The sequence below is a fragment of the Cibotium barometz genome, chromosome 57 (genome assembly GCF_041138505.1).
Source record: "Cibotium barometz isolate CiBa-2024 chromosome 57, ASM4113850v1, whole genome shotgun sequence".
Classification (NCBI taxonomy): Eukaryota; Viridiplantae; Streptophyta; class Polypodiopsida; order Cyatheales; family Cibotiaceae; genus Cibotium; species Cibotium barometz.
Genome location: NC_141102.1, coordinates 1,194,003 through 1,207,825, shown reverse-complemented (window position 1 = coordinate 1,207,825; position 13,823 = coordinate 1,194,003). Strand labels below are relative to the sequence as shown.

The window sequence follows — 13,823 nt, the reverse complement described above, 5'->3', positions numbered from 1 at the left end:
GGCTACAATGACAAGTGGAGAGCCACACAATAGCTGGAGCATAGTAACCTGGACCGGCAGAAACGGTCGGTTCGGACCGGGTTGGAAACGGTGTTTCCGAGTTTCCGCGAGGTCGGAAACGGCAAGAAACGGAGTTTCTTTTGAATTTATTTTAGACATGTAAAAAACATGCATAGAGACATCCTATTAAATAAACTTATGTCAAGAGATGCAAAAAACATGCATAGAGACCACCTCAAACAAGACACATCAAAGACTCAAGTGGACATTAGAATCATAACACTTAACATAATGTAGATAATGGACATGTATGATGTAGCGGCAAATTCATGTGAACCATAAAAAACTAAAGGCTGAAGGCCGAAGCATACATAGCGAGCTGCAAATTGTGATCATAATACATCATACATATCAGCAATGATCATCAAACTTGGGAGTCAGAGGTTCAAAAACTACAAAATAACCGACATGCCGGCTGTCCATAATCCCTAAGGATAAGAAAAACTAAACAAAAAACATGGAACATCAGTGAATCAGTGATCACTGTTGAGCCTCATCTGAAGCACCCGAGGAGTCTGAATCCTCCTGAGAGTCCTCATGGCTCTCGCGTGTGTCCTCACTGCAAGAAGATGAGTCCTCTCCAATAGTCTCCTCTCTAGCAGCACTAGTACTAGCTGCAGCCGCCTCCCTCTCCTACGACGACCACCACGTGTGTCGTGAACTGGTGTTGTGGCCTCCTCGTAAAGCAAAGTGTAAAGATCTCGGTCCTCTTGTAGAATTGTGGGAATATCCCGCACCTTCTCAATGTCAATCTTGTCGACATTCACTTGCATTGGCTCAGGACCCATAGCTGCCCGCTCAAGAAGCTTCAAGTTACAATTGTAGAAAACAAGACGCTCAAGTTGGGCTGTAGTCAACTTGTTCCTCCTCTTCGTATGGTAGAGCGCCCATGTGCTCCAATTCCTCTCACAAGTTCCAGAGCTGCAATCTTGTGAGAGGACTCGAATGGCAAGACGTCTCTGTTCAAAGAGCAGATTTAGGATTAGTACATTATACAAATAAGGTGTCGCCGTTAAAGCTTAAGCGGAGGGGCTTCTTACTCACCAACGTAGGCACACCATGTCCATATTTCTCCCACCATGAGACCGGCTGGAGCTGCGTTTCTCGAAGTTTTGCAGTAGGTCTTGTGAAGTAGCCAGTGTTGTTGCGGAAAGCAAGGAGATCATCCTCTAAGCAACGCAACATCTGCAAATTGCCACCACACCATTTCTCCACATAGGTTTGGAAGTCATCGTTTAGCTCCTCACACTCAAGCTGATCCTCGCTATGCCATAGAGGATGCAACACATGAGCCACAGCATGGATTGGTCTATGAAACCAAACCCAACGGTTTTGCCAAATCTGCTTGATCTCCGCGATTCTACAAGTAACAAACAAAACCAAAGAAAGACTTTAAAGTTAGAACTTAGAAAAGAGCCAAGACAAAAAGGCAATTTGGCAAAGGCTCATGAGCCATGAGTCATGAGCGAAGAAGTACGTACCTCTCTACAGATAGGTAGGCATTGTTGTCTAGTGCCTTCCCGATCCTATCCATGTACTCATAAATGAGGCCTAGTGTACTCCCCTCCATGTCCGTAATGCGCAAGACCGTGTAGATGAGATTTAAGGTCTTCACTAATGCCTCTGCCTCTTCCCACCATGCTTCATTGAGGATCTTGCGTCTAAAATCCACAAACTTTGGGGTCATACTCTTACCCGACTGGATCCATGCATCACAACTAATAGTGCGAATCAGATTTGGCCGCACACGAAGAAGCCGCTCAAGCACTATGAACATGTATGCAAACCTCGTAGTGGATGGCTTGAGAAGCTCCAAGGTACTATTAGCCCTGTACATGCTCAAAACCTTTGGTCTTTGTGTCACAAATTTGACAATGCTCCTCGCGGTGGCAAAGATTTCGCTGACCCAAAAAATTCTCCCCAAATCCTCAATCAATAAATCAAGACTATGGGAGGCACAAGGGGTCCACACAATTGTTGGGAATGCATCCTCCAACATACTCCCCATGGAGACACAATTGCTTCCATTGTCCGTAATAACCTGCACAACATTTTGTGGGCCAATCTCCTCAATCACCTTCTTGATGTGTGTCCAAATAAAGAGACCTGTAACGGTGAGACCCGCAGCCGATGCATCAATGGCCTTGTAAAACATGGTGCCTTTGCAAGAGGAGATAAGCACATTATACACATTCCTCTTGCGTACATCTGACCATCCATCACATAAGATAGTGCAGCCATATTTCTTCCATGTTTCTTTCAAAAACTCAAGCTGGCCTTCTACATTGAGTTTCTCCTTCTTTAATTCTCGTGTGCGGATTGTCTTAGCCGAGGGACCCTCCCACTCACAGCCAATGCGGCTAACGGCCCGCATGGTCTTCTTCCATTGTATGGTGGGAGCCACATTGAAAGAGATAGCACACCGTATAAACAAGCGCGTGACCTCCCTTGTTGCCTCCTTCATGGCTTGCTTTTGCAAGCCTGCTGTAATGCTTGCTCTTTGCAATGAACCCTTTGCAGGCACTTCCACACTAGGTAAAGGCGTCCTCTTTGCACTAGGGCCCTCACCCACACTCGAAGATACATGTGCACTGTCAACATCTGTCTGGCTCTCAACTCTAGTCCTCTTTGAAGAGGCCACTTGGCTCGAGGATGCTTCACCTGTTGCATGTGCTGCCATATGTTGCTCACCAACATCCAAACCAAGGCGTTGCTTTCTCCAACCCTCAAGTGATGCCAATACATCGGGCGGCACATTTTGACATAAAGCGACATCTCTGCCCGGGACATGCCCCAAATGGTCTTTTACCCGGGTCACTGAACCTGTTTTCTCATATCCACAAAAATTACATTTCCACTTGCGGGAACCCCCACCTCCGACATATCCATCCCCTTTTGTTGCATACTGCCAATAGGGATCTGTAGGCATAGTAAGACTTGAAGTTGAAAGCACTTACCCTCGAGAACACTTGCCCTTGGAGGCTTGGAAGTTGGGCTTGAGCCTTGGCCCTTGAAGCCTTGAAGAATGGGCTGCCCGGCAGCCACCTGTGAGATTGGAGAGCAGGCTGCTTGCAGAGTACATGCCTTGGGGCCTTGTGGGGGGCACTGGGGGCAAAGGCTTGAGCCTTAGGGCCTTGGCCTTGAGCCTTGGGCCCTTGTGGTGCTAGGCGCAAGGTTCGAAGAAGCGCAGGAAAGGAGAGCGAAATGGAAAAAACGCACGCGGCCCCCCCCCCCCCGTTAAACCTGAAAAAAAATAATGTACAGAAACGACGTTTCCGCCGGCCTGCCATTTCCGGAAACGCCCGAACCGTTTCCAGGGGGCGGAAACGCCGTTTCTTGTTACTATGAGCTGGAGTGACAAGTGTGAGGCCACTTGTCTCACTTTGATCCACTTTCTAACAAGTGTCAGGCCACTTGTCTCACTTTGGTCCACTTTCTTGCCACATGTCCCAATCTAAGAGATGGGTCCTTCCATAAACTTTATCTCTAAAAATATCCCAACTGTTAGACATTCTGTCATAGGCACTTTGCCAACTCTTGGTATCTGCTCAATTCCAGATGTAATGACGTGAACAGAATTTCCATCGGAGTCGGGCCAAAAATAGCAACTCTCCTAAATTTCAGGAGTGTGGTCCTATGTACTCTAGGATAATCCCGCATTCCCAAAGCTTGTACTTTCCAAATATTTAGACATCCTGGAGTCCACCAGACTCCTTTCATATTGGGAAATGTCCAGGCTGGTGACAGAAAGAGGGTCAGGCCAAGCATATCATGTTGGCGGAGAACTTTCCGATCTACCTTTGTGTGGTGGAGGGTTGTGATGCTCTCAGCTGGGGGCGTTTGGCTCGTAGAATGGATCGGTCTCTCTTGCTAAGAACTCCTCTGGGTGCAAAGCCGGAGCATGGGTTTGAGTGGTGGGTTTTGCAGTCACAAGAGAGGCATTGGTATGGGTAGTAGACTTTGATGTGGATGCGTGTATCACAAAGAAATCTGTATTGGCTTTCCGGGAGGTGTCCTATCGGGGCTGGGCCTCTCTCTCAGCATGTTGCCTCAAGAGCTCCATTAAGTACATGCCCTTGCATCTATGATCCTCATATTGTATCACCCGTGCGAGTGGCCCAAATTCCTGTCAGAAAAGGCAGAGGAATCTCCCCCATAACTTAACATATAATGGGCCGCATCTTCTACTCCTCCCATGGTGCATACTCTGCATATCCTCTTCTCATGTGGGATATTCTCAGCTCTACAAGTCTTCACTCTGTGGTGGTGGAGGATACCGTGAGCTGGCCAGTCTCCACCTGTGGGCTATTTCTTGGCTCTGCCAGTCTCCAATCTAAGGCGGTGGGAGGATATCTTGAGCTGGCCAATCGTGATATGCATAGCATGTGACATGTGTATTTGTATGTATCCTTGGATCTCCATGAAGCCATCCTTGGAGAGTCTGAAGAAGTGATCTATGTGATGGTGAAGCCCATTCCTGATGTATGTGTAGTCCGAGTAGATCTAACCTGATGATCCGGTTGATCTCATGTTGTGAAAGGTCGAGGTAGGGGTAATCTAGGCTGTATTGAAATGGGGGAAGGCTGTCCATTTGTATGCCATGTGCATGAAACCACTCAACTTCCTTCGAACGCCATGCATGTATTGGTAATGGTGGTGGCTGCGTGGACGACGAGGAGGGCAGTCCAGCTTCGTCTCACTCGCTTTCTCTCCCTCTTGCGATATAACTGCATGGACGACTCTAGTGATAGCCGTGGGAGGCAATCTCTGTCAAGCGTGTTTACACGCTGAATGTAAGTGACGGTCTGAAAGAGGGCATCTATAACCAATGCGGCCACCCCAAACTTTGCATGTATAATGTGATGTTGTACAGATGGCCTACTCCTGATCATTTGTGACAACATCATGAAGAGTAGCCTCTCTATGCTCCTCCACTCATCCCTCCCTATGCTTGGCCCCCATAAGTTTGCGGCCAACACTTAGTATGGGGCTCCTGGAAATGTGTCTGGAAACATTGTCTGTCTGGATGGGTCAGAGAGGCATTGCCCCTCGCTAGTCGGTTAGTGGCAGCCGTGGTCAAGCAAAACCGGGGACTTGTAAAAGTGACTCCAAGGTATACATACTTCTGCACAATCTCCGCTAGGGCCTCTTTGTATAAGAAAGATAATCGTGAGAAGACCACATAAGATGTGTTGAAGACCATAACCTTGGTTTTGCCCAAATCGACTGAAAGGTCTCTCTCCTTGCAAAATCTGTCCAAGTGTTTCTGCAAACCCTTGACTGAATTTGTAACATGCGCAGAAGCTGTGTCTTCTTTCAGCCCTAAACACCTTTCATAGGAACATCCTGATGCAAAACGCAAAGAAGAGATGGAGAGAAGAGAGAGAGAGAGAGCTGTATTTTCAATATATTCATAAAGTACAAAAAGGTACATATCTTGGCAGCCATTGGCATGCCCAAAAGGTAGCAAAACCCTATCCTATGATCTATCCCAAAGGGGGACTAGATACCTAACAATGAGCAATAGATTGCCTTTTTATAGGCTCTTGGAGGAACTAAACAATTGGCCGACTTGCTGTCGGCCAGCTCCTTGAACCTTAAAAAACAGTAATGTTGCCAATTGGAAGAGCATGACCTCCAACATCTCGCCGACAGGGTTCTGGTCCACGTCTAGCCCTCTACAAACGTGTGACAGCATATACTTCTCCAATCTGGTATTTTTATATGCTGTAAATCAGGGATTAGCCTTGGGATTAGCATGTCCATGTGCGTGCACATGACTTCCCCTTCTGCTAAACTTGATGATGGGATTCCAACTTTTGACCCTGGATGACTGTCATCATCCCCTGTCTCCACATATGATCTCCCATACTCGTCATCCTTCCCTTCCTGGTGACCTTTTCATTGAAAACCTTGCCTCCGATTCCACTCCAAATCCGGTGTAGATATGTGCATCTGTTCCACTTGTCCTGTGGCTCTTCATGCCCTATCCCTGAACACTTTATTTGGTCTTCGTTTCGTGTAACCCCCTCCTGTGTCAGGGTAGGCACTGGGATAGATCTCTAGAAGAAATCAGTGAGCTGGAGCTGTCGCCCACCTCTCCCTGTGGTATGAGTCCGTATGAGAGAGAGAAATGAAATGAAATGAAATGTTATATTAACGTCTTCAAAAGGCCATAATGAGACCAAAAGTTACATCATGGTGGATCTGATACAATGTCTGGATAAAAAAACCCAGAAAATGAAAAATAAAGATGATACTACTGGCACCTAGAAAATGAAACTGGAACTGGAAGGTACACTATGGAGGTACCTCCATCTCATAATATGTGCCGCATCGGGCACTGGCGGATCTCCTCAATATCCTCTGTGGTCAGCACCCTGACTGGGTGTCCCGCATGCCTCGCAAGAATAATCCGAATCTGCCGCTGCAACCTCCGTCTATGCTGGGATGCCCTCCTCCGTAGTCGTGGGCGTCTGGACCACCCAAGCTCAATCGCACGATCAATCAGTGTACCCCTGGTGTGGGCGGTATCCATGTCCTGCTGCTGCTGTGGTCCATCTGGCGCAGTGATGGCTGGACTAAAGAAGTCTGTAATGTGCCTCTGAGTCTGGCTCTCTGTGCGCCTAAGCAAGCTATCTCTATGTCTCTGCAGCTCAAGCAAGAACAATCCCAAACACCTCTGGTCCTGGTACCCCATGACTCTGGAAAGTGGTCCAAAACCCTCTCTGAATAAACAGTGGAAACGACCACGTATCTCATAGTATGCAGTACAATGGCATATATAATGCAGCCTTGTCTCTGGCTCCCCATGGCATACTCGGCATATCCTGGCCTCAGCTGGCATACCTCTATATCGGCCAATCTCAATCTCAAGCTGGTGTGAGGATGTGCGAATCTGACCAATAGCACATCGTACTGCATGAGACAAGTGTACATCCATGTAACTGGGTCTGATCACAAAACCATCTGCTGTGAGCTGAAGAAAATGCTCTCTGTAGAAAGCCATCTTCGTGCCCAGCTCCTCAGTCGGCTGTATCCATGTCCTCCTAATGTCCAGCTGAACTAAATCCTGACGGATGAGTCTGGTAATCTCTGTCCGTGTAAGAGTGAGAGAGGGTGCCTCTAGAGAATACTGGAAGGGAGGCAATCTGTCCATGCTAAAACCATGTGCCTGGAACCAAGATGTCATCTGTCCATACGAACAAGCCGTGTCTCCCTGTAAAGCTAACTGTCGGGAGGACTCCAGGGCGAGGCGTGCATATCTGTCTCGGGGGAGATCCCACAAGCCATGTATGTAGGAGACTGATCTCGTAAGAGCCTCAATCACCAGAGGGGCAGCCGCCAGCTCTGCTCGAATAATCTCATGATGTACCACAGCCTTGGCTCTAATAAGCCTAGCAATCGTAGATACCAAAGGCCTCTCCATACCTCTCCACCCGCCTGCGTTGTGATGGCCCACTGAAGGTCCCCATATCTGCACTCCATAAAGCATAGCTGATGTCACTAGAGTGTCAAAAAGCGAGAGTTTCGTTCGAGGTTCCTGAAACTGAACCTGCGAACACATCCTCTCCAAACCACCCAGGGCTGCATGTGCTCTAGTCAATCTAGTCTCTGCTGCTCTCCTCATCGAAAACACTGGCCCACTGAATACTACCCCAAGATATGTATATGCATCTGTATACTCCACAATCTCCTGCCCATATGTAAATGTGGAAGCTGATCGCCTAACCCACTGTGGCGTGGTGTTAAACTCCATAACCTTGGTTTTGCCAAGGTTGACAGACAATCCACTATCATGTGCAAACTCATGTAAAGCATCCAGATGACGCTGCATACCCTCAGGGGAGTCAGAGATCAACACAATATCATCAGCATATAACAATAGTGGGATCCATGTACCTGCTAGCTGGGCTCCTCTGTCCCCCAATCTCTCAATGTAGTCAGAAGCCTCATCCACATACATACCAAACAGTGAAGGAGATAACGGGCAACCTTGCTTCACTCCTATAGTGGAGTGAACCAAAGTAGAGACCCCCTCTGGGGTGCGTACCTGTCCTGCAACTGATCTGTATAAAGCCATAATTCCCCATATGAGCTCTGTGGGTACCCCCATCTCCTGTAATCGCCTCATCAATCTGGCTCTGGGCACTGTATCAAATGCTTTGCGGAAGTCCACAAAGCTACAATAAATCCGTCGCCCATGCGACCTGCCCTCCTCAATAATGGCCCGCAAAGTCAAGATGTGGTCAAGAGTAGAGAAACCTCTCCTGAACCCTGCGTGTCCCTCTGCTCGAATGCCAACTCTCTCTGCCCATCTACTCAACTGCTGCTCAAGAATGGATGCATACAATCGTGCTAGTGTGTGACCAATCATAATAGTGCGATAATTCCCTGGCTGCATAGGGTCCCCTGACTTGAAGATAGGCACGATGGTGGACCTACTCCAAGTCTCGGGTAAGCCTTCGCACATAGCACGATTGAACATCACTGCTAGAAGCTCTGCCAGCATGTCTCTCGCATGAATAAAGTGCTCAGCAACCAATCCATCGTGATCATATGCTCTCCCAGTCTTCATCCTATCAATGGCCTTTCTTACCATCTCTGCGGTAAAGAAAGTACATGTCTGTGGGCATGGTGCTGGCGGGTCAGGAAAAGGTGTCTGTCCAGGAACTGTATATAGAGATGCTGCATAACTACCCCAGACCTCTGTAGAAGTGATGGCCAAAGCAGGGGAGGACTCATGAAACAGACGCCAAGCCTCCCTCGAATCCTGGCTCAAGAACAGCTGGTATAATTCCTGCTCTAGCTGAGCAAGGAAGGCCCGCTTCTTCCTTCGCACAAGGCGTCGGAAGGCAATACGTGACTGTCGGTGAGTAGTGACTCCCAAAGCAACCTCCCGCTGCAGTCGGGCTCTGGTCTCTCTGCACTCCTCATCATACCAGCTGTTCTGGGGCATACATCTAGAATGCTGTCTCTGTCCAGGCTGAGTATGTGGATATGCCTCTCTCGCTGCATCATGTAAAGTCTCTGTCAGTATATGGGTCAACTCCTCCAAAGGTCTCCCTGGCTCCTCTGTGTACAGACGTCTATAAATCCCATCTGTGTAGACAGCATCAGTCTCTGAGGTAAAAGTATATCGAGTGTGATCTGCCCCTCGTGTCCTCTGAGCTGTGGTAAAGTGAAAAGAGATAGTCATGTCAACAATGCATGATCCACTACTACCCCAATGGGCCGAGATCCAACTGTGAAGTCCTCAATGCATGAAACAAAGCTGGGCATAGCCATAACATAATCCACTGTGCTAGCACCATGTCTATGTGGAAAGCAAGTAAATCCAGCTGCTGACGGAAACCTCTGCAAGCCATTAAGTATGGCCAACCCATGCGCAGTCCCCATATCTACCAAATATCTCCCATACTCTGTGCACTCCACATCCTGTGAGCGTCTATCTAATCCCATATCCAGAGTGTCCAACTCTCTCAGCATCTCCTCCGAGGTATCATAAAAGGCTGTCTGGCGGTTGCCCGTCCGGGCATTAAAGTCCCCTAACAGGATGATGTCTCCATCCCTAGAGAACTCCCATATGTCATCATCTAGCACAGAGAAAGGAGACTGCCGTCTAGGTGCTGCATATGTCGATGTACTAGGAGCAAAATAGCATATGGCAATATACAGGAATCTGCCTGTGTCGGCCCTCAGTCTCACCCACATATATCTGGCCTGATCATCTCTCCGAACTATGTGTAGAAGCGGTTGCAGCTCCTCCCTGAAAAGAACTGCCACCCCTCCTGATCCTCTACTACTGTGTACCGATCTCGTCCCTACTCTGCAAGCTGTCTCCCATCTGTATCCTGTCACCTGTGGCATCATCTGACCAGGGGCCTGGTGAGTCTCCGAGTAGAAGACTATATCTCTATCTCTAAAGCTGTCCTCAAAGGCACCTACATCAAGTTTGAGGGATCCATTGCAGTTCCAGGCTGCCAGCTTTAATTTGGTCCCATAGGTCTCGCACCGTCATGTAGAGCGTCGCTCCACGATGACCACCCTCCCTTCTCTATAAAATGCTATCTTACCCTTTTCTCTTGCCGCTCTAATCTCTGGCATGACTTCCTTCATATGTGCAAGCTGTGAAAGAGTAAGATCATCACCAAGAAAAATGCCTGTATTCTTTAAAGTGGGTCGTCTCTTCAGGAACTCCTTCTTCGCCTCAATAGAAGGGAAGCGAAGTATGAGAGCTCTTTCCTTTGATGTTTCCCCGTTGCCTCCGCTTTTTTTGCCCACTCTCCAGGCCTTTGCGTGGGCCGGACTGTCAATCCCCATCAACACCATAAGCTCTTTTACCTCCTCTTCAACTTTATCCCCGTCTTTAAGGCCGGTAATCCTCACATGCAAAGCACGTGTACGTCTTCGTTGTTCCTCTTCCAAAGTCATGTTAATGATTGTAGGTGTAAGGGTTGTTATCTCCTTACCTTTACCCTTCTTGGCGACCTCTATCCACTTCTCCGCTTCATCCATCTTCTTTTGCGTCTTGGTGATGACTTCCACCCATGAGGAAGTCTTTGCTTCTTGTTGCTTCTCTTCTTCCTTAATTGCCCGTACTTGTTCCTTGATAACCTTGAGCTCTTCTATCATGGATGGCTGAATTTCACCTTCTTCAAGTCCACCATTTGCCTTGGCCTCTGCAAGCTCCCTCTGAAGAGCTGAAATTACGCCTTTGAGCGTGTTGACTTCCCCGTGAAGGTCTTTGACTTCCGCTATGAGGTCCTCCTTCTCCTCTTTCCACCGCTTACCCTCATTGAATACCATTTGGAGAAAGTTTGCTTTCTCCTTCCACCATCCCTCCATCTCTGCCTTCCATTCCTTCATTTCCTTTTCCACATTTGTTATCCTCTTGTTTGTGACCATAAAGGTCGCCTTCGTCGGGTTGCGCAAGGGGGAAGCCATGGAAGAAGCGAGAGAGAGAGAGTTATGCTGCTGCCTTGGGGGCCTGAGCAAGGGTGGGTGGGGAAAGCGCCGCACACAGCCTAACGCATACAGCGAACAGGGCAGCGGGCGTACAGCGAACAGGGCAGCGGGCGGGAGGGGGTGACAGAAAGTTCGAACAGAGAGGGGGCGGCGAACAGGGGAGGCGGCGGAAGTTCGAACAGAGAGGGGGCGGCGAACAGCAGGCGGGAGGGAAGGCGGCGGAAGCGAAGCAGGTGGCGCTAACAGGGCGGCGGAAGCGAGCAACGGCGGCGAGCAGGGGAGGCGGCGGACAGGGAAGGGCGGCGGAAACGAGCAGGGCGAACAGCAGGCGGCGGAAGAGAGAGAGAGAGAGAGAGAGAGAGAGAGAGAGAGAGAGAGAGAGTTGTATTTACATCTTCAAAAGGCCAAAATGACGTATGAGACCAAAAGGTTACATCATATCCATGAGGTACATAATCCTGGGTACAAAATAGTAATAAAGAAAGATAACAAAAATCTAGAACTTTAAAATCTGATCTAGGTACATGAGGAGAGAGCTCTCATATCACCCTAATACCATAGTTGTCATATGGTACGCGTATGGTACGGTACGGTACGGTGTACTTATGGTACGATATAATTCATATCGTACGATACGATAAATACGGTGTGTGTTTTTTAAGATGCTAAAAACACACGTAAAAACTTGAAAACCACTTGCATTGTCATTTGAAACATCATCCACATGCATTTAAATCTTGAAACAAGGCACAAGACTCAAGTCTTGACTCTCAAGTTAGAGCAATACAAGTCGAGAGTTCAAAGTTGTGACTCGGAAGTATGAAGACTCAAGAGTAGGCAAGTCACAAAACTTAAAAACTTAGAAGTGCCAGCTTTCAAGTCTCGTTGAATTTAGAACAAAAAAAAGTACAATGAGAGGCTAGAGCATATGCCATAGAGGTCCAATTTCCAAAATACATATCTAGACTCTAGAGAGTCGGGACTAGAACAAAAAAGAAGTGACTAGTGGTAGGACCCACGTACTAGGTGGGCTAAGGGGAGATATCCTCATCAGAGGAATGATCTGATGCAAGGAAATCCTCTAAGGCATACTCCTCCTCTGTCTCTGAATCAAAAATGAAGTCACCCTCACTAAGAAGGTTACCCTCATCATCATACTTCGGCTCTCTAAGCCCCTCAATGGGAGGCACAAGGTCATCCTCGTCCATGGTAGTTGCGGAAGCGCTACTAGATCCACGCCGCATGGAAGCACCTTTTCCCTTGCTCTTGTCCTTCCCCTTGCTTTTCTCCTTGCCTTTGTCCTTTCCTTTGCCGCTATCCTTGGTTGTAGTAGGTCGCCGACGACGACGAGTACGAGATATGCATTGATCCGTCTCTTCTAGCTCTCTATAGAGCTCGGCATATATTCTCTCCTCCTCCTCGTCCACCTCTTTGTTGACACTCTTGAGAGTGTTTCTTGATAGCTTGAACTCATCTACATTGACCTACATGTAACATAATACATTACAATGTACATATGTCAGAAACACATGTTATACATGCATGATGCAACATGTTTAAACTTAACATAATGACATTATACAGTATACTTTACACTTTAGTGATGAACATTGAAGACTTACTTGTCTTGCTTCATCCATTGTTTGCATTGCCTGCAACATACACATATTAGAGCGACAATAGACTAGTTGCTCTAATTGTCTCGAGCTCAATTTGTTGCGTATCTTGGTATGGATGAGTGAGAAGGAACTCCAATTCCTCTCACATGCGTTGGAGGAACAGTCTTGAGCAAGCAGCCTTAGGGCCACCTTTCGAAGATTGGGGTGGCTATATCCATAAGTTTCCCACCAAAAGAGGGGCCTCACAAGGTACTCTCTCTTCCATGTATTTGGATTGGCAAATGCCGGCCCACCCCTTTTATCATTATACAAGATCAATTCTTGTAAAAACTTCATGTGGAGGTTGGATGGCAATACCTTTGGCAAGAATGCATCTCTATCGGCAAGCAACTCCGGATCCTCTGCGATAGCGGGTGATTTGTATGCGGGATGCAACAAAGCCGCCAAACCATGAATGGGCCTCCTCATGAACTCATACCTTGTGTCGACAATTTGCAACTCCGCCTTTGCCTCTCGGTCATGCGGAGAGTGCGGTAGAATGGCGTAATGGCAACAACAATGGTCCGCACCCGTTTCCAAAACTCCTCATTGAGGCATTGTCGTTGCATATCCTTGGCCGCATCGGTGCTGGACTCATCCCACTCATTCCACATAGTGGAAACTACGGTTTGCCGGAGCGCGGACTTCACATCATAGAGCCTCTCAAAAGAAGCCACATGTATGCGAAGCGTGTGGAAGAGGGCTTCTTGAGCTCAAGCGTGGAATGCGCTCGATACATGGAAAGCACCTTATGCTTGGTGGTGAAGAAGGTGACAATGGAGAGAGCGTCATCCACGATGGTTTTGATCCATGGCAAATGACCCATGTCCTCCATGAGGAGGTCAAGGGAATGTGATGCACATGGAGTCCACACGATGTTTGGGAACTCCGCCTCAACCATCTTGCCCATGGCTTGGCAATTAGAGGCATTGTCGGTGATTACTTGCACCACATTCTCCGCACCAACCTATGAATGGACATAAAATTTAAAGTTAAAACTTAAAAATCATTAAGACTTGTCACTTAATAGTTAACCTCTTGAGTCTTAAATACATATGTCATGAATGATGAGGCTTGACTCTTGAGTCTTGAGATTACCTCAACAATAGGTCGACGAATGTGGTGGAAGATAAATTC

At 47.7% G+C, this 13,823-nt stretch overlaps 2 protein-coding genes across 3 annotated transcripts in view; one reads left to right on the top strand and one right to left on the bottom strand.

The window, feature by feature from the left end:
* The window catches only part of LOC147606305 (hydroxyproline-rich glycoprotein family protein), a 108,549-nt gene that overhangs the window by 34,773 nt on the left and 59,953 nt on the right, over window positions 1-13,823 (top strand). The window lies entirely within an intron of this gene.
* On the bottom strand, window positions 410-3,205 carry LOC147606306 (uncharacterized). The gene is made up of 3 exons (XM_086791900.1): window positions 1,542-3,205; window positions 1,105-1,420; window positions 410-1,019 (listed from the first exon to the last, which is right to left on the bottom strand). Exons 1-3 carry the CDS (start codon window positions 2,987-2,989, stop codon window positions 534-536), a joined length of 2,250 nt encoding a protein of 749 aa, XP_086648026.1. The 5' UTR covers window positions 2,990-3,205; the 3' UTR covers window positions 410-533.